Below are 25,197 nucleotides of genomic sequence, written 5' to 3' on the forward strand. Positions count from 1 at the left end.
GAGGAAGATCAATTCGTCCATTAACTACTCTGAGATTTAAGACAGCCAATAAATCTCTGCCAAGGATAGGAATGCCTTTGTGGACAATGTAGAACTCTGCAGTTACACAGCAATCCCCAAAAGTAACTATTACTGACAGGCAGCCATGTACTGGAATATGGTTTTTCAAATAGCACACCAAGTTAAGTTTGGGTTCAGTAAGAGGCACATCTTTAAAATAATGCAAATAGATGGAATCAGGTAGTATAGATACTGATGAGCCAGTGTCCAACATTAGCTGATTAGAGTGTGATGTGCCTAAGGGTATGGCGGAAACGTTTACAGTGCACTTTGTTCTGGAATATGTGCAGTAGTTATTTTGTCCACGCTCAGCACAGTAACATCTGGTATTGTAACTGCATGTACCTGTTGACTGAACTGGCTGCTGTGACATACTTTAGCAAAATGCCCAATCTTTTTGCAATGATTGCACTGAGCTACTTTTGCCGGACATCCTGTGTAGCTTGCAAGGTGTTGTGGGGATCCACAGCAAATGCATGCTTTTACTGTATTTTGAATTTGCTGATTCGGTGGTTTTCCATTAGTTTTCCTCTTGTAATCATTTGTCTGCAGCGATAGTGAACTTTTCTGCAAAGGAGTCACAGCCTGGACTGTGCCTCCTGTATCCATACTCATTATTTTGGCTTCAGCTGTAGCTGACTCAATCTGAGTAGCAATGGTTATTGCTTTTTCTAGTGTAAGTTGTGGTTCTAGAAGTAAGTGTTCTCTTACACGAAGCATGGTCATTTTCTCAATGAGCTGGTCTCTAATCATCTCATCTGCCATATTCCCAAAGTCACAAGTTACAGTCAGACTCCTCAGGGAAGCAATATACTGCATTATAGTCTCCCCTGTTTTCTGCTCATGCTGGCGAAATCTGTAGCAATTAGCTACTACGTTCACTTTTGGCACAAAAAGTTCTTTAATGCAGTGAGTGCAGTCTCCTATTTATCATCTGCAAGGGGAAAAGTGTAAAATATATGCTGCCCTTCTGCTCCAAGGCAGTGGATTAGCAGAGCATGCTTTCTTACTTCAGAAATCTCTGTAGCAGTGATTGTAAGCAGATAAGTCTCAGACATATGGATCTAGGCAGTAGAAGCAATTGGAGGCTCACCTGGGCTTTGCAGAAAGGGTGCAGGTGGGTTCAGAGGCAGAAGATCCATCCTCGTCTCCAGAATGTTGTAGCAACCAGGCAAGGTACTAACACACTTCAACAGGACTTTATTTTTAAAGTGGAAACCTCTTTACCAAGCTGCTGCTGCACCCTCGGTAGCTCTAACGCCGCCTCCTCAATTTCCCCTCCTTCCTTCCTGTTTCCTGTCCTTTCAGACTTCCAACAGCTAATGCTCCCAGTTCTGATAATTACAAGCAGCAACTAAACACCACATGTAGGTGCTAAGGGAAATCGGAATCTGTAATAGATTCGGTTAAACATTTCAGTCCAGTGAATTGGAATTTTCTGATGAAACTATATTTTGTCCAACATTTTCAAACCAGCGCTAGTCACAAGCTCACAAAGAAAACGCAGCACAGTAAAATCTGCCCTATTAGCTGATTCAACTGGCTGTCAGAAAGAGGGAACAACCCATTGTTTAGGACTAGTAGTTTGAGATGCAGAAACTAAACTTTGGGCAAAAGCGTCTCTTAATATGATGTTCAGAATAAACTAAATGTTGCTGGAAATGTACGTTAAATCCACTGGGCAGTGAAACTTGGAACCCAACTTGTTGGGTCAGCTGTAGTACTGTAGAATGACTTAGATGGATACAGTGGTGGTGTGGCTCTGTCGGTCCCAGGATATTTTTATTTAACCTTGTTCTGAATATATTGCTTTTCGACAGTTTTGCTTTGTTGGTGAGGATGACTTATTGAAAGAGCAAGCCTCAATTCTCAGTTGCAAGTTTATGCAAAAGCTGATAGCCTCATTTTCAAGATGCAGCGGACCTGCAGCTTTCATTGATTTCAACTCCATTGACAATGGAAAATGAGGCCAGATGTTTTTACTTCTCTCTGTCAGGATTGGTGTGGGATGTTTAGTTTCCTAAACTTGTATAGTTAGGAAAGTTATAATTTAGTATAGCTGATTGGTTCAGATTTTGACCTGTTTAGTCATGGTGACTCATACAGTTTCATTGTGCTCCCCTGTCTATAGCCATCTGTTGTTTCTCATCTTTTACTTTGAGAGTAACCTATTTGGGGCAGGAACTGTCTTTGTTCTGTTTTTATACATCACCTATCACAATGGGGACCTGGTCCTAGAGAAGGGTTCATGGTCACTATGATAATGTAATTAATAATAAATAGATGGCAAATGGGGGTGAGGTTGAGATTCAAGAGGTGCTCCTCTTGCGCCAGACAAAATTGTTCATAAGGAGTGGAGTATTCACCCACTGTCTCTGTGGCCTGTAATCCTTCAACCCAGAAACCCATCAGAAGAGAAGTCTGAGACCTTGTATACACTACAGGTTACTTCAGTATAATTTATGTCGCTCAGGGGTGTGAATAATCCACACTCCTGAGCGATGTAAACTATACCATCCGAAGCACCGTTGTAGACAGAGCTATGTCGGCAGGAGAGACATAGTTACAGCTTCTCTTCGATTGTCTCCATCACAATCGCTACCACGTGCACCTGTATCAGTGCAGCTGAGCCGCAGTAAGTGCTGTAGTGTAGGTGTAGCCTGAGGCTCATGGTTTTCTTCATACGGGAGGTTTTAGGGGATTTGGTACCTGAGTCGGATTCTCAAAGTCCTGGCAGGGTCTTCTATGATTAAGTTAACAAGTAGCAGCGTTCTGATCTGTCAGAAAACAGTCAAGGTTGTTCAGGCATCCTCTCAAATCTTAGCCTCTCTTCAGGTTACAGAGTTGTGCCTGTGAGGGAGAATTCAGAAACAAAAGACTGAATCTCAGGTGGTATCCTCCTGATATTGGGGTTTTTTTTTTAGCATGGTCTACCCCCTTGGGGTGGTTCCGTTCCAGGTCAGGTTCCATCCATTTGGAATGAGGTACTTCATGTTGGACTTTGGCTATTGTGAGCTGATTACCTTGAGTTGAAAAAATCCACAGGAAATGTGATTTGTCACAGAGGTTACAAGTATTTAGAGCTGATTTGGGACACTTGCTCAGATTTGACAGTGTTAGCATGGGATGTTTTTACACCACAGAATTTTAAAACAACTAACAGGGAAAGGGGGAGTGAATTGTAGCTATTTTCTCAATTGCTGAAACAACCCATATTTTATTTACCTTTATACATTCTCAATACACAGATATCCTCTGCGACGAGGCAGCTCTTTCACATTTCTAACTCCTGGACCGCAGTGGGACTTCACTCTGGTGAGTAAAGCATGCACTATATTTGTATGGCAAAACAATCAGAAATAATCTAAATAAATCAGGTTCCTTCTTCCTGGATAAGGAAGAAAGAAACATATTGTTCTCTTTCTGGTTAGGCAAATATGAAGACTTCCTCACTGAGCCATTCTGAGACTCTTGAGTCGCTAGTGACTCATACATAATAGAGCTGATCTGCTTTGTTGGCCTTATCTTGACTGTATGCTTGTCGTTCTCTGAGTATCAAGATGGTACCTGCCGTTTTTATTTAGGCTACAGCTTTTGATCACTTAGCAGGGTAAATGTGACTGAGCTGGTACTTGAAACAGGATTTAAAATAGGACTGCAGAAGTAATATTTTGTAATACTGAAAAGCTGTAGCTTATTTATGGGTATAATAACTGAAGCACCCAAAAGCCTTACTGTGGTAACCCTTGTCCTATATTCTCCCTACTGCCATCTTTGGCTTGCCTTACATTGGTCACTCTTCAGGGCATGGACATTAAAGTGTCATCTATGTTTATAAGGTTGTGTGAATAATAATGCAGTGAAGTAGGGGAAATAAAAAGCTGACTTTAAAAAAAAAACTTTAAGGTTTTATCTGATGGTTACAGATTAACTTAATATTCATTTTTGAATCACAGTGGTTAGCCCTACAAATTATATCCTCTCAAATGATCCTGCTCCAGCATCACAAATTGAAAGCAATGAACTTATTTATCTCTATTTTCTATGTATGTTTTTCTCTGCTTTTCATTTTGGCTGTTTGTATACTCATGTTTTATTCTCTAACTCTAAATTAGAGTAAGTGTTGCTAGATTTCATACCCCACCAATGTAAACTGCAAAAAGCAAGGAGACTGGTGTTGAATGAGTTAACTGTTTATCTAAACTCTGTCATCAGTTCCCACTATCAATCTCAATTACCTGCTCTTAATCTCAGTGCACATAGCTTCTCCTTCATCCTGAAGAGCCAGTGGGCACCCTAGAACTTCAGCTCTGCTCTAGAGGCAGCTTCTCTTTCTGGCAAGCTGCTTGTGACTTGCTAGGGACAAGTTCTGGATGGACCTGAGGAAATACTTCAGACTGGGACTTTCCTCCACAGAATTATCAACTGTAAGGAGGGCTCACATGTATAGAGGATGGCCCAATTTTATTTAAATGAGCTTGGATATGTGACAAAAACAGCTAAAAGAGGGCATGGATAATGGAGGATGAATGCCTGGGTCGTGTTGCCCACGAATCCCCACCCTTGCTGCAGAGTCTAGGGTCACATCTACAGTTGGAAGGCTTTGCCAGTATAGTTATGCCAGCATACTTTATCAGCAAAGTACATCTAATGTGGATGCAGCTATACCAGCAAAACTGATTTTGTCACTAGAGCTTATTCCAGCCAAGGCCCCTCCTTCCCCAAGTGAAATAAGCTATCCTGGGGTAATTGCATCTACACAAGGGTATTTTACTGGCATACCTATATATTGGTCACCACATGACACCTCATCTCACCCCTGAGTGACATAGTTATGCCGATGAAGTTTATAGTGTAGACCTGGCCTAGTTCTCTGGTTCAAATGGGCAACAGAGCCTCCTAACCCAAACTCTTCCCCTACTTCCATGCCTGCATTCCTCCTCTTTCTAACTTTCCAATGTCTGTACACAGTAAGGGCCCAGGGGTCTGTGAGTAAATCCCATTGAAAGTTGGGTTGAACCTTGGCATTGATGTGAGACCTGCTCATTGGAAACCTTCACATGTTCTCGTGTTTGGAACCAATACTGACCATATTGTTTTTAGAGAGGCAAGATGGGTGAGGTAAATGATAAAAAATGTTACCTCACCCACCTTGTCTCTGTCATATCCTGGGACCAACAGGGCTACAACAACACTGCTAACAACATACTGTTTTTGATACAAGAGACATTTGTCTGAAAACAGGGTTTTTGATCTTTGGGGAGTTTCAGTCCTGACGCACATTCCTCACCTGAAGTTCTATTCTTATTCTAGGACTTCCAGGTTGACAAAAAGCAGCAGAAAGGATCTTTGTTCTTTAGGTATTTGCCAGGTATTTTCATGCAAATGTTCCTAGTAATACAGAATGAGTGGGGGGAAATAGGATGACTAGAATTGTTTGCAGACTGAAAAATGCTGCTTTTCTATGATGTATTACTGGATCTTTACATTCCATCCTTGAGGGTTATTTAATTCAAATATTAACGGCATTCTTCTGTGTCTGTTTATGCTGTTTTGCTTACTTGTTTTGGAAAGACTTTTCCCTCAAAGAGTTTCATTTAAAAAATGCTCATGCTTTTTTCAATACCTCTGTGGTAGCCTGAATAATACTTCCTGAATTTTTTACAGTCTAATACTTTTCATAGGAATATATTTTCCACATGACCTTTTTTCAAAAGGGTTTACATATCATGTCTTTGATTGTGACTATTGCTAGCCAGACACATAATGTCATAGAACAGTATTTATCATGGTTTTCCTTCTGCTATGCTGGTTAAGCCTTCTGGTTTGAGCAGTTTGAACAGGTGGGCTTTTTGGAATCTGTTTCTGTCCTGGTGCCATGTAAGAATGATACAGCTGGCTCTGTAGTCAAATGTCTGAGTTTTGAATGAAACTATGTTGGGCAGGGGAACTGGGCAATGCAGTACTTATTACCGAAGTCTAGCCAGTTTAAAAACAAAACTTTGGCTTTGCTTCAGAGCCCGGGTTTGGGTCCAGAGCTGTGTGTTGAAGACATTAATATACTTGACTTGCATAAAGGGAGGGGGGAATCTTCAAACCAAAAAGATGTGGTGTCTTAAAGTCTTGTATTGTTGCAAGTTCTAGTCAAAAATCTATTTTGAACTTTTTATTGAACTTAACCTAAAAAACAAGTATGTACCTGCACACGTTATCAACCCGGCCAAAAATCTCTTCTGAAATAATGACATTGAGTTCCGTATAAGCCTCACAAATGAAATACCCATACGTATATTTTATAAGAAGCTTTTCCTCAATCAGCAAGTGGACCTCAGTCACCCTACTGGAGAGTTTGTGTATTGTCTTTTAGAACTAAAATATTCAGACAGAATAAAATGACTGAAAACCATGGAAATTCTAACTTCTGTTTGGTACTCTGGTTAGATTAAACTGCTGAGGAAGGAAAATACTAATGTGAGCAAATGTATTTCTGTGCTTTTGTAAGTAATATTTAAATATAAATTTGTCTGACTAATATGGACTGGTAAGAAGACCTATTGGGGTGGGAAAGAGTTGCCCAGTGGTAATGAAAACATTGTAAAATAAAATGTGGGGTTCTTGAAATCCAGAAGGGGAACTAGAAGCTACCCTTATACCCCAAGTTCTACTCTCACCAACATTGCTGGGATTTTCAAGGCCTCCTTAGGCTCCTCTGAGGAGCCCATCCATGCAGGTTGGGGTACATCTTGGGAATAATGGTATCATCTAAGTCCCCTTCAGGGTTCTAGAACCCCAACTCCTATTGACTTTCAGTGGGACCTGGCACCTAACTCCCTTAGACTCCTTTGAAAATCCCAGCTTTGTTATTAACTGCTGAGCTTGGAAACCATAAAAAGTATCTGATTTTATTAACTGAATGCCTGAATCCATTCAAAGTGCTAACTGCCACATGAATGCACTTCAGTCTCCATTGCTTTAGTTTTTCCTTGCTGTCTTTGGTTCTGTCTTCACACTTATAATTATGGGGAGCATAAAGGAACAAGTAAACTTATAGGTGTATGATTTGTGGATGCAGTGAAGTGACAAGTCGAAATGCTTTTTCCCATTGCAAAATTACTCGTGAAATTATTTTCACCCACAGTTCTGCAGGTGCAGTAAGGAGGGCATCTTTCGGTTGGTTTCGAAATCAGGCCTTGTGTATTAGCATATATATATGGGGAGGCATGCTTTCTACAGTATAATCAAATGGTTAGATATGATTGGTTTCTTTTATTACAGAAAAGGAAGCGGAGAGAGAAAGATGATGATGTTGTCAGTCTCTACAGCCTTGATTTTAAGGTAAGTCAAGCATTGTGTTGTTCACCGTATTGTTCTATCAGGTTCAATTGTCCTACTATTGTAGTTTTATATAGCCCCCAGAAATTCCCCAATGTTTAATGTCTTGTGAAAGAAACCCAAGGAAGCGTATGAACACATTCAAGTGATGGGCACTCGAGATGTAAAATAACAGTGGTAAAGATGGCACTTCAAATTCTGCTTTAATTCATATTTCACTTAGGCACACAGTATTGCACTTCAGGCAAACTGGACTTTATGGTGTGTGTAACTCTTTCATATGGAAAACTTAATATTTTATAACAATGTGTTTAAGGTTAAAATGTGACTCCAGTGAATGTTCTGGGTGTTTAGAGTCAGAAATCTGCTTCCAGGGAAACAATCCAAGCCAATTCTTTGGAAAGGGAAGATTACTTGTAGTTTAGCTGTTCTGACAATCTGACTTAAAGCAAATTCTCAGAGTAGGGGGAGAAAGAGGGATGAAATATTCCTTCTGGGAAGTAGTAATTTTTGAGTTCATAGCTAATTAGTCTTTATGGTTTTTTAATCTTGATTTCTAATTTTTTGGTGGGGGGTTGTTTGTCTGACCTACACTAACTTCTCTACAGCCTTTGTTGCCATGATTATTTTTGTGATTGTGCACTATTTTATTAACTTCCTTACACTGTGGTTGGGTGTCAGTCACAGCTTGCTGCTTTCCATGAATGATTACTTCCATGCAGAAAAAGGCAGTGGATCCACTGCTCTGGACAAGCCTCTCCCTATATTTTCCTGGTATTTCAGTACATGTTCCTTCAAGTCAGGGCAAAAAAGAATATCAGATAGGGCTACTGTGTCACAATAACGATATCTACACATTGGGTAGGTTGGGGGGGTTCAGTACCAAATTGATGTCATTTTGTGGGCTTGTCTATGCTATGGGGACTACAGTGCCATAGTTATGCTGCACTAACCCCATAAAGTATATGCAGCCTACAGTGCTGGAAGGGTCTTTTCTGTCACTGTAGGTAATCCACCTCTCCAAGCATTGGTAGTTAGGTCAAAATGCACATTCTTCCATCAACCTAGCCATGTCTACACCAGGCATTAAGTCGGCATAGCTACATCCTTCCGGGGTGTTTTTCACACTCCTGAGCAACAAAACTATATCAACCTATGTTTTAAGTATAAGCCAGGCCTGTGACTCCTCAGCTTTCCTAGGAGTGGTATGTTCAATAAACGTGCCAGCAGAAGGAACTTTTCAAAAAAAGCCCTTCATTCTGCTGGATTGGACAGAAATACCCACGAATTATGACTCACGTCCACAGTGGTAGATCACGGGGGGAGGGGATTGGCTTTTAATAGTTTTAACAGAGACTTCTGCAGGAAGGGGAAAGTCCCAAAGCACAAAGAGTTAAAAGCTCATAGTGTGTCTTTTGTTTAACTTGACCTTTTGCCTTGTTATTTTTAAATGGTTAGGCTGTCTGTGACACTCTAATTTGATAGTTCTGGAGTCACACCTACAAAATACACTCAAACACCTTTTCAAACTTTATTTATAGCTCTGATACTAGTTACCGTACAGCCTGTCCATAAGTTGTGTGTATTTAATGTATGTACATGCCTTTTAACACAATTGGCAAGGGTTAGAAAATCCTTAAAGCCATCAAAGTCAAAGCTTTAGGGCAGGAGTGACCCTGAGCCTGAGAAGGAGCCAGAATTTACCGATGTGCATTGCCAAAGAGCCACAGTAACAAGTCAGCAGCCCCCCGTCAGCTCCCCCCACATCCCCGGTGTCTCCCACCCACCAGCAGCACCGCTGATCAGCACCTAACCCTCCATCCCTGCGGCTCCCGCCCGCCGCGATCAGCTGTTTTGTGGTGTGCAGGAGGCTCGGGGCGGGGGAGGGAGGGGCAAGGGCATGGCAGACTCAGGGGAAGGGGCGGGAGCCTTGGAGGAAGGAGTGGAATGGGGCCGGGGCCTGGGGCAGAGCCGGGGGTTGAGCAGTGAGCAGCCTGTAGCTCCAGCTCCGGAGTTGGCGCCTACGCAAGGAGCCACATGTTAACCTCTGAAGAGCCGCATGTGGCTCCGGAGCCACAGGTTGGCCACCCCGGCCTTAGGGTAAAATTTCCAGAGACACTTAAGCAACTTAGGTTCCTAAGTGCCTAAGCAATTTTTGAAAATGGGACTTAGGGTTTGTCTACATGCCCTGCAGTTTAGAGTAGAGGCGTCTGAATAGCAGTGCGCACCAAAGTACTGCACTGTAACTCCCCTGGGTGGGTGCTGTGGGAGCAAACTAAAAGGGACCTAGTTCGCATTAATGTAGTCCTGTTTGAAGAGCATTACATTAATGCGAGCTAGGAACCTTCTCGTTTGCTCCCGCAGCATCCATATGGAGGAGTTATAGTGCAGCACTTTGGTGCACATTGCTATTTGTACCCCCATAAACCAAACCACACCACAACAGGCCAGTGTAGACATAGCCTGAGACTCCTAAGTCACTGAAGTGCTTCTGAAAATTTTATCTTTATTCTCACCAAATTCGTGAGCTGTTTTATCTAGATTTTGTATCTATTACAGTGAGTAGGTTAAAAAAAAAAAAACAGCACAAAAACCCTGGCCCCATAGAATCAAGGTTTGTCTGTATCCAGTGAGTAAATTGTAAGGCCAAATGGGACTATTAGGATCATCTATTCTGACCTTCTGCATAACACAAGCAGTATACTCCTATCCCCATTTTACAGATGGGGCTCTGAGGCACAGAGAGACTTGCCCAAAGTCACACAGAAAGTCTGTAGTGGAGCAGAGAATTGAACCAGGTTTCCCAAGTCCCAGGCTAGCATCCTAACCACCGGATCGTCCTCCCTTAAATTAATTCATATAAAGTGTATATAACTTTTAATGTGGAGGAGTAATGACCATATCTTGTACAGGCAAGGAATATTTAGCCTGAATTTAAGGATTTAGGTATGTCCCTTCATGTTATTAAACACTAAAATTTTCTCCTTCAGTGTTCTATGTGCCAGTAAATATCCAGTATTTTAAATTAAATGGAGGAGCATTCAAAGCCCAAAATGGTGACAGACCCACATTTTTTTGGTTTGATTTTGGGTTTTTTTCCACTCCCCTGAAGTTTTCCCTCAGATTTTAAGATAAACTGAAAATAGGCCAAGTTCAAGCTGTTTACAAATGTTATACTTCTCCCACTTTTGGGGCACACCAGAAACCTTTTGGTGACCCTAGACTTCCCTAGACTCTTTAGTGAGCGTAGCCACCATAGATACTGTGTTTTGTCGTTCCTTTTAACTGTTCCCATTACTTTTTCTGAAGTAAAACCTCAGTTTGTACAGCACACTGCATTGTCTCTGTACTGTTCTGTAAAGGGTGGAATGATTCATTGAGAGTGCACACAGGCTGTGGGTTCTGAAAGCATGTATTCTGATGTTTATTAGCAACCAGATTATGACCTTTCTTTTATCTGATAGGGAGTAGACCAAGATTGACGGTATATCTTGCCCGAAGCAACATGAAGCCATGCTGAGTAACATTCATGAATCAACTCTTGCCGGGCCTACAGTTCTTTAGTGAACATGGGTTGCTAATGTTTGGGAAAATAGTGTTCTCCTTAAGTATGTGAAGGTACAGCTTTGGAAAAGGGAATTGTGCAAAGGAGATACAACCCTTACCTTTATGGGACCATCTCATGTGAGTAAGTGTTACTCAATATGAATAAGGGCAGAGTTTTGACCACACTAGCTCTAGAGCCACATCAGTATTGTCAACAGAGGGAAATTATTGCCAAGAAACTCTAGTGTAGACAGTCATGGTCTTTGAGGAAAACACAGTGGACAAGACCTGAATTTCGAATGTAGAAAACAAGCTGAAAAACAAAATCCCTTCTCAGGCCACATTCTTCTTCTTCTCCAGCACTTGGATTCTTTAAGTCATTAGTGGATGTTTTTGTAAAAGATATGCTGTAGTTCAACCATAAATTAATTATTGGGCTTAATGCAGGAATTACTGGGTGAAATTCTGTGGCCTATATTATGTAACAGATCAGACTAAATGATCACAGTAATCCCTTCTGGCCTTAAAATTTGCAAATCCACGTGTCATAATGATGCACAAAAGGAGCATAAATCTGATTCTTTACCCCTCCCTCTGACTCTCCACCCCCGCCAACTGCTGATGTGTTTTAAAAGAGAACCATATCAACTTTTTTGTCAGGTGTGGTAATGTAAATTCATGCAACAACTTGCCCATTCATGAGTTGAAAAAATGTATTTGGAAATAAACGTTAAAACTAGCATTTCTGAGATTGGCTAAGATAGTCTGTACCACACCTCCCTATAACATTTGAGACATGAGCAGTACAGGAGCTTAACGCAATTGTGTAAACAAATTTCTCACTTATGGTAACACTTTGCTGTTGAGACAAATTTTATATTTCATAAATGTCACAGGCTTCTACAGTAAAGTTCTTCTAATGTTGCATCCATATTAGCAAGATGGAAATTGATTTATGACTTCATATCCTGGGATAACATACATCTAGAGTCACAAATGTAAATATTGTAGTAACTGTCTTCCCACAGAGGTCTCAAATGCTAATTCTAATTAAAAATTGAAGGACAAAAAAAGTCCATCTGTGCTAGTTCACTTCTGTTGTGTGGAATATTTGTAACTGTTTATTTTTATTAAATTCCATTATAATTATAAAGCCTTCTCATCTTACCAATAAAATTCAGTATTTCAGACTGCATGCAAACACTTCATGTGACCCTGTAATCGACTGATGTGTCATGTCTTACTTTTGTCTGTGTTCAAGTATACTGCTCTGAGTTTTTGACATAGAATATAAATATCTGCAATGGAATGTTAAACACAGATCATGACCAGTAAACAATTCAGCTATACAGATGATGGTGGCTGACTTTGTTCAAGTTACAAAAATACAAAGAAGGATGAGATTGCCTGAAATGTTAACATGAGTTCATATTTATTCAAGTACCTACATGTTACGCATGACAGTATATATGAGATGTTAAAAATAGCTAATTAAAACCAGTATTTCTTCTTCGAGTGCTTGCTCATGTCCATTCAGCTTAAGTGTGTGTGTTTACCATATGCACCAGTGCTGCAAGTTTTTCCCTCAGCAGCATCCGTACGGGAGCAGCTCCGGTGCCCCCTGGTGTGGAGCGCATATGCCGCAGTATATAGGGTGCCACCCGTTCCCCTCACCCTTGGTTCCTTCTTGCCGCCAGTGATGGTGCTGGAACTGTGGCTGCTTCAGCTAGTGCTGTTGCTGCTCATTCGTACGAACTAGTTATCTCTTGTATTATAGTGTACAGTATATGGTTTCTGTTAGTGTTTATAAATCCCTTAGCTATAGTTAGAGACTTCTGAGGTCCCAAACGGGACTTTGCCTTGGGATGGGGCATGCTCTGGTCCCCAGGCTTTAAGCCTTGTGATCGCTGCAAGAGGCCCATACTCGTTAGTGATCCACACAGAAGTTGTCTGCGTTGCTTGGGCGAAGTACACGTTAGTGAGAAGTGCAAAATTTGCAAGTCCTTCAAGCCAAGGACTAAGAAGGAGTGCGGTATTCATTTAAGAGTGCTCCTTTTGGAGTCGGCCCTCACCCCAGCGCCAGAACAACACTCCAACCCGGCACTGAGTACCATGACCCGCAGCACCCCACCGAGATGATCCACTGGCCAGCACCAGTCACTATCCGTGGCTCTGACCAAGAAGCCCAAGAAGGTGGGGCGAGGCCAGTCTCCAGCCTCCCACAAGGGAAAGGATAAGACTGGGTGTGAGAAAGTTCCCAGGCCAGGCAACTCTTCACTCACGTTGGGATCTCGGGCCCAAGCTCTGGTGGAGCGGTGTAGCCCAGCTTGCTCTCTGCTGGCCACCTCGGATAGCGGCAGAGGCCTCTGTCAGCTCCAGGTGCCATCCACGCCACAGGTCCTTCAGGCGGCACAGGAGATCGTGTCCCTCCCAGTGCCACCCACACTGGCTCCTGCAGTTCCCCAGTCATGCTTCGGTCCCCACCTCAGCGGCACTGTTCCCCATCATGGGGAACATCCCAGCAGCGCTCGCTCTCACATAGCCACCACGCATCTGACCGTGAAAGGCAGACGCAGTGCAGCCCCATTCGGTCCCAGGACCTTGGGCACTGACAGAGAGGCTCGAGGCGCAGCTCGCTGGCCACCGGGCACAGACCTTTAGAGGCATGCGCCAGCCCCCCCAGCAGGAGTACCGGTCCCGGCACCCAGAATCTCCAAGACCATGGTACTGCTCCAGGGACCCGTCGAGGGATTGACGTTACCATTCCTTGGACTGTCGCCGATCCCCAAGGAGGGCATCGCCATGTGTGGGTTCTTCCCGGCACCGGGCCCATTCCAACTCCCGGTCCTGCTCCTCATCCCAGTCCCACTCGTCAAGTGTGAGACGTAGATAGCCGGCTCCAAGCAGTTGTGGATCTGTCGAGTGCTACCGGTCCCTAAGACCCCACCTCAGATCGGACTCCGGGCGGAGTGACCGGCTCCAGTTGGGTCAGAGCCACCGTTACGCTCTGTCCTAGTCACCTGGGAGCGACTGCTCAGGATCCAACCCTGGTTCGGAGCGAGGTTCCTGACAGCGGGACAAGCTGCGGTACCAGCTACATTGTCGGCACCGAAACCAGCACAGTGGCCAGCGCCGTGGTATCTGTGGAACCCGTGGGGGTTCACCCAGCCCTCCCAGGCCGCCTGCTGCTTATCCGGAGCCTCGGAGAGAGCAGCTGCCTCTCTCCCCTGCCCTCCTCCGGTGCACGAAGCCCTTGGTATGAGGACCCCACAGGTCCAAGAAGGAGCAGGGGAACAAGCCACTGGGCCACCAATGGTTGTGGAGGACCCTATAGCACCGGCATCCTCCTCAGACGAGGCTATAACGGGGTCCCCTCCCCACGTTCTTCTGGATGACGCTAAAGCGCACCAGGAACTACTGAAGAGGGTCTCTACCAACCTGGGTCTTCAGGCGGAGGAGCTAGAGGAGCTGTCAGACACTCTCTTCAATGTCTTCTGCTCCACAGCACTGGCCAGGGTGGCTCTGTCCCTTCATGATGGGGTATCTAAGATCACTAATGCCCTGTGGCAACTCCCTCCTCCCTGCCACCCATCTCCAAGATGGCTGAGCGCAAGTACTTTGTGCCATCCAAAGGTACCCGAGTACCTGTACACCCACCCTGCTCCCAACTCCTTAGTGGTAGAAGTGGTTAAACACAGGGAGCGACAAGGTCAACCCAGGGCTGCCCCTACGAACAAAGACTCCAAGAGACTAGACTTGTTTAGGCATAAGGTTTATTTGTTCTCTAGTCTCCAGTTGAGGGTGGCCAACCATCAAGCCCTCCTAGGACACTATGATTTTAACATGTGCCAAGCCATGGCCAAGTTCGAGGGCTCTCTTCCTGAGGCTTCTAGGAAGGAGTTCCAGGCTATTATGGAGGAGGGCACGCCTGCAGCCAGGGTGACGCTCCAAGTGGCGTCAGATGCTGTGGACACTGCCACCCAAACCATGGCCTCAGCCATCACCAGGCGCCAGGCATCCTGGCTTGCTCCTCTCTGGCTTGTCCACGGCGGCTCAGGAGTCGATGCAAGACCTTCCCTTTGATGGGCAAGCCCTGTTTGCTGAACAGATGGACAATAAGCTCCATGGCCTAAAGGACTCCTGCACGACCCTTAAAATTCTGGGCCTGTATGTTCCCGGCCCTGCCTGCAAGTGGTTTAAACTGCAGCAGCCTCAGGGCCAGGGGAGCCACCCACACCAGGAGCCTCCCCATAAGAAATCCAGAAGCTACAAGAGGCGTCCTAGCCAACAGCCTTCACAGGCCTCTCAGTCAAGCTCAACCTGTTCCCAGGATCCTCCCTCCCCCATTTTTGCCAACCGCCTTTCTCCTTTCCTACCTGCGTCGGCATCTATAACATCGGACCTCTACATCAGATAGGATGAAGGGCCTCCTAGTGTCCATGCAGAGGATTTCTAACTGAATCACCCCTTGCATTCGGACTTCCTACAAGTTGGCAGGAGTCCCTCCACTGCCGATTGTCAGAGCCCACTCAACTAGAACGCAGGCATCTTCGGCAGCCTTCCTGGAACACTTCCCAATCCAGGACATCTGTCGAGCTGCAACGTGGTTCTCAGTGCACACATTCATGACCCACTATGCCATCACGCAGCAGGCCAGGGACGACGCTGGGCAGAGCTGTGTTGCAATTTACACGTCCATGGACTCCTACCCACCTCCGAGGGGTACTGCTTGGGAGTCACCTAAGTTGAATGGACATGAGCAAGCACTCATGGAAGAAAAGACAGTTACCTTTTCCGTAACTGGTGTTCTTCGAGATGTGTTGCTCATGTCCATTCCACAACCCACCCTCCTTCCCCACTGTTGGAGTTTCCGGCAAGAAGGAACTGCGGGTGGGGGGAACCAGTGGCACCCTATATACCACAGCATGTGTGCGCCACTCCAGGGGGCGCCAGAGCCGGTCCCCTACGGATACAGCTGGGGGAAAAACTTCTGGCACCACACACACCTAAGTTGAATGGACATGAGCAACACATCTCTAAGAACACTAGTTACGGAAAAGGTCACTGTCTTTTTAGTTGGGTTTCAGCATCTAAGAAACTGAAATTAAGCTGAAAGTTATTTTCATTATTGTGGACTTTACATTTTGAAAATGAATAAAATGTTTGTTCTGCAAAAGGTTATCGATACTTCAGTTTTCCAGGAGACTTTTAAGCCAAACATAATGAAATGCCACAGGTTCCTTCTTTGAAGAAGTTGGATCCAGTTGTCAGTTAAATAACAGACCGTTTCACTGCTCCAACAGCACAGAGGAACCCATAAAAGCTGAAAAATCTGGCCAGTGAATCCCCAGTCTTAGGGCATCCCTTTATTGCACCAGCTCTTCCCACCTCCTCTCACAGCCACTGGAACTGAGACTTATGCTCTTTGACTCTTCTCAACTGCTAGAAAGGCCTTTTGGAGTTGCTGAATGTAAGTTAAAACAGCCCTGATTTATGCTACACAGTCCTCTGACCAGACCCAGAACACAGGGATGTGTAAAGGTGACATTAATAATAATAATGCCTAGCTTTTAATCTGTAGTTCTCAAAGTACTCACAACCATTTTAATGTATTTAGCCTCACAGCACCCCTATGAGGCAAGACAGTGCTGTTATCCCCCTTCTACAGGGCTGCTCACTGACTTGTCCAAGGTCACTCAGGAAATTTGTGGCAGAGTAGGGACTTGAACCCATATCTCTCAGGTCCTAGGCCAGTGTCTTAGCAATTGTACTATCCTTCCTCCTCTTCATACACTTAGAGTAGCTTGGCTGGAACTGATAATCAAGCCCACTAGGATTTATTTTAATCATATAAACTACTTAAAATGTTCTTTGGGGCATTTGAACACTTAAACTATAAAAAATGAAATCAATCGATTAGCAACATAAACTGGAATTATACAGCATATTTTCTCTTCTCAATGGTGTGTCTAGATGATCATTTGTCAATCTTAAATTTACTTACCCAACATTCACCAAGTTCATGTAAGAACATAGGCCCATGGTAATGCTGTTTTTGCCATGTTACTGTATGTGTGTTTGTACTGCTCAAATGATGAGTGCTTGGAGTTTGCCCAAGTGTTGCCGGTGATGAGAAATATCGAAATAGGTTTTTGTATATAGGAGGAATTCAGAAATCAGCTCATCCATTAGAATGGCAACTGAGAGCTGCATGTTTCAGAGTAGCAGCCGTGTTAGTCTGTATTCGCAAAAAGAAAAGGAGTACTTGTGGCATCTTAGAGACTAACAAACTTATTTGAGCATAAGCTTTCGTGAGCTACAGCTCACTTCATCAGATGCTGCATGTGGTTTATGTTGTGGTATTAAAATATCAGCATTCCCCACAGAAGATCCTTAACAATGCATTGTTATAAATGAACCATATATGCCGAGAATGTTTCCCATTAATGTGCGTCATATAAGGCGGCGCACAATGTGCCATGATAGATTTTCCATATGTGTCATAGGAAGATCCTGACATTTCCATAATGTAACTTACACATAATACATCAGCCTTGAGTTGCATCACCTCAAATCAGACCTAGACACAAGGTGTCATGTAGAAAGGCATGCAACTGAACAGGGATCTTCCTGCAGATGAGTCATATGCTTCAGTAATATATGGCACCAGGTCCTTTCCCTGAGGCTCTGTAATAAGAAATGCTATTTAGCACTTGAATAACAATGTATGCAAGACTTTCTAAAGTGCTTTCAAGATGCAGAATATTGTTCTAAGCTACTAATTAATAATTTAAATACCAGATTCCACATAATGCGTCCTCTTGTTTGACTGTCCATATCAGAACCTTTTCTTTGTTAATTCTGTGCAGTTCTTAAACATTTAAATCTATTAATGACTGTTCCTTCCAGTGGGGAGAAGCTACCATTGGAATTCCTCAGGAAGTGGTATCAGGACCAATAGTGTTCAATGCCCACCACATCCAATTCCTGATTATACTTCATCAGTAAAACTTTCTGGCTACACAAAACTACTTGGATAAAGGAGAAATTGGGGATTATGAGAAGCTTCAAAAGAGCAAGTCTAACTGGATAACTGAACAAAGATGTCTACTTGCTACCCAGCAGTCTGCTTCATTGGGCATTTGGTTTTCTAAAAATGGCAAAGTGTCTGTATGCACTAAATGGAAATAAACTACTGAAAAATGACATTCCCATATAAAAGATTTAGATTGCATCTGGGATTGTAAAAATCCTGTGGATCCGCCAGACCTACTCACTGCATCTCTAAAAGATCTGCTCTAGGAATTATTTGGGGGAAGTTCTGTGGCCTGTGCCATATAGATAAGACTAGATGATCACATCTTGGTCCTTTCTGGCTTTAGAATCTGTAATCTATGACTCTTTAGTGAGCACAAGAATCCTTCAGTGGAGAATATCATCTATTCTGCTCCTGCATAAAAATGAAGCAGAGTGAAATAGACAAGGATCCTCTGTTGAGGGGAGATCTCTGTAGGGGAGTACCAAAGTGGAGAGTGATGGAGGGAGTCGAACATGGAAGGGGTTTGCTTCCAAGGGGTCTATTGGTTGTGCTTCCAAGTTGGGAACCAAGGTTGAAGCATTGTTTCCTAGGCCAGCATGGGCTGGCAGAAAGCTCTACCATATAGCAACCACTATCTAATCTGACTGAAAAATCCAAATGATAATGACCAGGGTTGTGCTGGGAACAGTTTGCTGGTATAGCTAATGCTGGCAAACCCTCCTAGTGTAGATGCAGGATATACTGGCAAAAGGGTGATTTTGCTGGTATAATTTATACCATTTCTCTAAGTGAAATAAGCTGTGCTGGCAAAAAAGCATTTTCCTGTGGGTATAACACACTAGGGCTTTTACCGGTATAGAAATGTTGCCAAAAAACACCCCTAACTGACATTACTATACCAGCAAAAGCTTCTAGTGCAGACTTGGCCTATGAGGGTGTGGAAGAGTTCGAGGTGACTTCAAAGGGGAGAAAAAAAGCATCTGATCTTTCTTTGCTTCCTTTTGTTGTATATAGAAGTTCTGACCTTTTAAAGTTTCCCCCTCCCCCCCCTACTTTAGAAATATTAAATCTTCCTTGTTCTCATTTGACACTTGCCTTGGAGTAGCCAAGTGGACTGGGAGCCTTCCAAGCAGTGTGAAATTTTTCAGTGTTCTTATTCCAACTGATCGTTAGGCAGGCAGGTTCAATAGCTGTTATGAAAAACCAAATGGAAAATAGAAGTTTTGAACAGTCTTAGTAAAAATCCCTGCTCTCAGTTGCTCAGGTTCCACTTAGTTCTGTGATGTCAGAATCCCAGTGGTTCTCCAGTTGTCCATAGAATCTGCTGTGAACATCAGTATCAGATCTGCATTTTTCAACTATTTTTGTAAAAAAAAAAACAGACTATGAAGGCAGAAAAGAAGGCCGGGTTTGAAGGGAAAAAAATCTTCCCAGCATTCATTATAAATATAAAAAATGCAACCCCTCTTCCATAGCTCCACAGAACTTTCCACACAGCCTGCCACTATGGAAAGAAACCTGGTTTATCTCAGCCGGAGGGAGAGAGATTCCTGATGTATGGTGTCAGGGTTGGAGGTGCAAGGGGATAAATCCTGAGAGAGACCTGGACAAAAAGAAGTGGAAGGAGAGAGTGTGACAAATAATGGGGGTTTGGCAGAAGAGGAATTCGCAACAATCTCTGGGGAGGGTGAATTTGTTTGGTTGCAATCCAATTGTTAACTGGATTGGTAGTTGAAAACAGCCAGTAATAATCACCCCTAAACTTCCCCTACTGCAGTTTTAGAAAAAAGAATTCTAGTGTGGGGAGCGACTGTGACACTAAGACAGGTTTCAAAGTAGCAGCCGTGTTAGTCTGTATTCTGCATCCGATGAAGTGAGCTGTAGCTCACGAAAGCTCATGCTCAAATAAATTGGTTAGTCTCTAAGGTGCCACAAGTCCTCCTTTTTCTTTTTGTGACACTAAGGCAACTCTTACCCGAGAGAAAAGGAAATTATTGCTTTATGTGCCATATATTCAACTTGTGGAATTCACTGCTACTTGATATCAGGGTGACAGTGTAAGCAGGCTTTTAAGAAAGTGATGATAAAATCATTTAGACTTGCATTCATTTTAACTGGCACAGCTGCAATGTTAGATGGGTGGATAATCCAACCTTCCCTTTTGGGATGCAGTCTGTTTGCCTGTGGCGGATTTACCCCTGCCTCTTCTCCTTTATTTAGTGCAAGAATAATTAGCTCTGTTGGAAGGCTTTTCTAATACCTGCTCACATTTAAATAGGGCCACACCTTTCAACTCCATTGAAATGCATTGGATTAGGACTCAGGGCTTTTTGGTTGGAAGGGACAAAGTAGCAAGCAGAGTCCCTCCAAATGGAGGCATTTAGCATGCATCCCTATTTATTTTAATTTTCTACTAACCTCTGAAGTGTTATGTACTGGCTGGTATCAGAGGCAGGATCTCAGATTAGATTGACTTGGCATAGCAATGCCTATCTTTAAGTTTAGAAAAGTATTGAAATGCTGCTCCAGCTGGCTTAGCTCTCTCTTAGCTTGGATCTAGGAATTACACTACTCCAGCTGAGAATCTGCCTCTGAAGCAAAGCATTCCTCTTTAGTAAAACTTGTTACACTCCTTCATGTCGGAGGGGGAAGAAACCAGCTTTTCAACTCCGGGTACAAAAGATGTCCCCCCCAGCGTGTAAACGGAGAGGCGTAGGTGTGTCATTAACGGTCAGTTCACGAATGATACACGACTCCGCGGGAGCACGCCCATGAAACATATGTTCCTGCCCCTCCCGCTGCCTTGAGGTCTGCGTGCTTTGAACTCCCAGCTCACAAGGCGGGCTGTGCTATCCCATGGAAACATGAGCGGGACCCTCCCGCAGGTTTCTGAGAGCTCCGGAGCGGAGTTTATAGTGAAGTAGCAGTGGAAACGCTGCGGACGTGGATTAAAAGTAAAGCTTCTGAAGGCAGGAGACAGCATGGTGGCTCATGATGAAGTTGGAGGTCTCCTTCCGATTAAAAGGACCATTCGAGTCCTAGATGCTCAGAATCAATCTTTCAGAGAACAAGAGGTAAGGCGACCCTTTCTGGCACTGCTGCCTGGTGTGATTTATGGTGAACCGGTCCAAATTCTACCAGCTTTCCTTTGACTTTTTTGTCTCTTGTCAACTGTTGTGTGTTAGAAGATTAATCCTTCTTATGGCAAAACTGCTCCAGCACTTATCCTGCTTATTATGCTAACGCCGAGGGGGCAATTGGGAACAGGACTCCATTGTGCTAGGCACTGTACCAACGTAGCCTTAAAGACTTTACAAGCTAGGAAGTAGTAATGAGTACTGAATCTAGTAGTTCTGTACGTGTACTCTGGCTGGTTAGACTCTGACTTCCAAACCGAAGTCGGTTAGCACAGCAGACTTTGGAACTTGCCATATCTGATACAGATAGAACACCTGTTTATTTTCTGCTGTATGTGGATTAATTTTTAATTTGTATTAGACTTCTGCTTTAATGACAGTTTTCACAGGACTATGTTCAGAAAAACTTCCTTAGTAGCTGAGGTAGATCGAGAAAACAGAAAATTGCAGCGGAGAGGTCTGCCTTTTTATATTCTGCCAAGTTTGTATTTTGTACCCTTCCTCTAACAGGAAACAGTTTAAACCTGTGGCTTATCTGTCTTGGACACTGCTTAGTCTGGACTTTATTTTAATTTTGACCTCAAGGAATTATATGGATAGAATTACTTTGTGGAAATTTTAAATATCTTTTTCTTTTTTGCTGGAATAGGACTTTAAGGACACAGGATTCAGAGTTTTTATGTATTTTTATTTTTGTTAGAGATTAGAAAGATTAAAGCATTCTTTTAAAAAAATTCTAATAATTCTGTTTTAGCTAAAAGCTGGCATCTTGTGGTACTTCTTCCAGATCTTTATAGTAAGTTTAAGTATTTTTGAAGCGTTGTTTAATGCTAACATGAGAGCATAAAATTAAGAATTTATGATCAGTGGTGTTTCATGGTTTTGTTTTTCTGCCGATGATTGGTTATACTGTTTCTCTTCCATACCTTGAGAATTAGTTTTATTTTGTCTTTCATTAAGTGTTTGTTTTTAGTGTAGTATGAAAATAAAAAAAACTTAAGAAAGATTTAGGACAATCTTATAGAATCCCATAAACTTAAATCTGATGGGTAAAACTTTCAAAAGCACTATGAACTTAAGTGATTTAGAAGCACCTAAGTCACTTTTAAAAATGGGACTTAGGCATCTAAGTCACTTAGACATTTTTTGAATATTTTATCCTAAATGTGTAAAGGCCTGATCCTACAACAATGTATGCCTCTGAGTAATGTTGCTCATGTGAGTAGTCCCCTTGGAGTCACTGGGACTACTTGTATGAGTAAAGTTAAGGGCATGCTCGCAGGATCAGGCCCTAAACTGGGTTTGTTTCCTCCATAAGACTTTTTCTAAAACCGTGCTATTTAATGACTCACGCATTATTTCTTATTGGCTGCTTTGCAGATGTTTTTTCTATTAAGGTGTTTACTATGTGTGTAAACAAGTAAGGTTATTTTAAAAAAAAAAACAAAACTTTAATGTTGTGTAAGTCAGCCCTATTGCATTCCTGGAGGATTATTGCATACCTCGTGTGTTGACGCAAGGCACAAGTCCAGCAATCCAGTAGAAATGTACTGCCTACGGTATCATCTTGTTAAGAGATGTACATTACAAAAATGTCAATTCTGTAGTAAAAATCTATTTGACACAAGTTTAAAGTTAAACTATTAAAGTTCTTTTAGTGTCAGTTTCTAAAACATTTATAATCCTGCTTTAAGTAGAGAAACTTAAATGCAACCTCAGCTAAGGAGTCACTACTGTCATTTCATAATATATAAGAAAAACTAGATGCTGAGAGAGTTGTGAAATAAACAAGGTTAAAAACAGTGTAAGGAATAAATCTGTATCCTTGTATGTATTTATATGTTAGGCTGCATATTGGACATGTAATTATTATTTCTGGTTTGGGCTGTCAGTAATTACTTTAAGTGAATTTTAGTGTTTGGGCCAGGTACTCAGTTGCTGTCGCCAGCCAGGGGAAGTCCTTCATCCACCAAAGAGGTACAGCACAATGCTTCCCCCTCCACCGTGATCACCTTTTTCACTACAAGGAAGTGAGAAGGTGGTTTAATTTATTCAATACTTGGCCTCTGCTGAAACTCAGTTTGAGATGTGGACAACTATCTGCTAAGAACTGGACTGAGCTCAAGCAGACTCGTTGCACATAAATCTTTAAATAATTCTCAGATAGCAATTACATCTCTACACTTCTGACAGAGACCATATTTAAACTAGTGAGTTCAGTCCCTTTTGAATCTTGCTGGTAACATTTGGCAGTAATTTGGGCTGTGAATATTTTTTCAATTTCTCACCAGCTTTTCCCATGTTTGTATGCCCTTGTATGTGGAATGTATAACTACACCTGATGATGTAGTACATGATCCTTGTAAAAATAGTAATAATTGCTGTGGAGGAAATATTGTACACAGTGCAGGCTCTTAACATTTTAATTCCTTTTGCACTTAAAGAAAACAGAAACCACTTTGGACTGAATCAGCTACAAAATGTGGCTTTTTAAAATGTGACACATTTGTACCTGTGAAGGAAAAGGTCTTGGAAACTCCTAATTGTTCTCTGCTTCTTCTACCTTCTGAATGGAAAGTGGAAACATTGCTTTCAACCTGAAATCTTTGCCTGCAATGTCTAGCCCAGATACTTTGTTTAAAACAAACAAACAAACAAAAAGGCCTGGAAAAACTGGTTTTTCAAATGGAAAGAGACATGCTGTTAACTATTGCAGCACTGATGCTGAACTAAAACCCAAGAAAGTTTAATAAATGTTAGTTTTTTCTTGAAACTGTAGATTTCCGTAAGTAGAGCTACCCAACAATGAGCTATACTGTTTCCAAATGCAGTACTTTTAAATACTGAGCTAATATCATCCCTAATATAAACTAAATTGAAACTAATGGAGTTTACCCCAGGTATGAACTTGGCCCAATGTGGAGTTAAACCCAAAGCTGACATACAGAGAGCATGGCAAAATGCAGTATTTATCCTTTGAAGAAGGAAAACAGGTTTTTGCTAAACTAAGTTTGTGGTGTTATGGTGGTTTCTGTTTTGGGCAATCTTTCCTTCTTCATGTAGCCAAGGCTCTCTGGCTTTGAATTCCTTGGTGGAGGGCAAGTTTATCTAGAAAGCTTTCTGATTGTGCTAATTTGTTACTGGTGATGGTTTGTGCAAAATTCATTCTTCCTTAATGCACAGGAGTACTTTGGGGTGTATGGCTTTATTCTTTGTTTAAGAAAGAGAAGTACTTTTGCTGTTTTCACTTCACACTAGTGTTGGCATGTCTCAGTTTGTATCAATTTATCTGTTCTAAAGAGTGGTAATTTATAAATCCATTCAAACAGGGAGCTCCTTTGTACCGTCTTAGCAAATGGAAAGGAATGCCTTCTGCCAGGCCTTGTGCATATGCATGTGTCACTTCAGTCTCGCACAGATGTGCTGCAAAGGCATTCACATGTGTGCATTAGTGCATATACTGTGTCATTGTATCTCAGATCTAGAAAGGCTGCTCCTTTGACCCTTTATCAGAGTGAGTTGAGAAATATTATACAAACATCTCATCTGAAACACTGAGATTTCTTACACTATTCATTTTCACTGCCATATTCTTCCTTCTCATCTCATTTGTATTTCTGTTCTTGGTAGATCTGCATATTTGGTTAATGTCTGTATAAATTCTGCTTATGTTCCTCACTAACTCTCAAGCCTTTCTTAGCTTCATTCTGGTACTTTGATATAAAGTTAAATAGAACTGTAGAATCCATCCCAATGCTCCCTTCAGAAACTTTTATAATTCATTAAGGTGCCGTCTCTTCCAAAGAATATGGGCCAGAGCTTTCTAAACGTTTGAATGATCTCTTTGCTGATGGACTCTGTGTATTTAGTACTGTTAAATGGGTCTTCCGTTGCAAATAATGGTCACTGGGACATAACCAGTATGTTCAGCATAAATGAAATGGATAACCAACTTCCTAGTCTTAATGTCATTTTGTTTGCAGCTCTTTTCTGATACTGTATTTTTTCATATTCTCTGTGTATAAATAAAGTCTGCTGCAGTTTCCACGGCATGCATCCGATGAAGTGAGCTGTAGCTCACGA

At 42.4% G+C, this 25,197-nt stretch overlaps 1 protein-coding gene across 2 annotated transcripts in view; it reads left to right on the forward strand.

The window, feature by feature from the left end:
- Positions 1–25,197, forward strand: part of NET1 (neuroepithelial cell transforming 1) — a 72,442-nt gene that overhangs the window by 39,273 nt on the left and 7,972 nt on the right. The window contains exons 2-3 of one of the 2 annotated variants that reach the window (XM_073328877.2): positions 3,309–3,375; positions 7,336–7,395. In XM_073328877.2, the coding sequence (XP_073184978.1) occupies positions 3,309–3,375; positions 7,336–7,395 (127 nt within the window). Of the gene's footprint in view, positions 1–3,308; positions 3,376–7,335; positions 7,396–20,780; positions 21,052–25,197 lie in introns of those variants that run through there. The other variant, XM_073328878.1, reaches the window with a different exon arrangement.

The sequence above is a fragment of the Lepidochelys kempii genome, chromosome 1, assembly GCF_965140285.1.
Source record: "Lepidochelys kempii isolate rLepKem1 chromosome 1, rLepKem1.hap1, whole genome shotgun sequence".
NCBI classification, from domain to species: Eukaryota; Metazoa; Chordata; order Testudines; family Cheloniidae; genus Lepidochelys; species Lepidochelys kempii.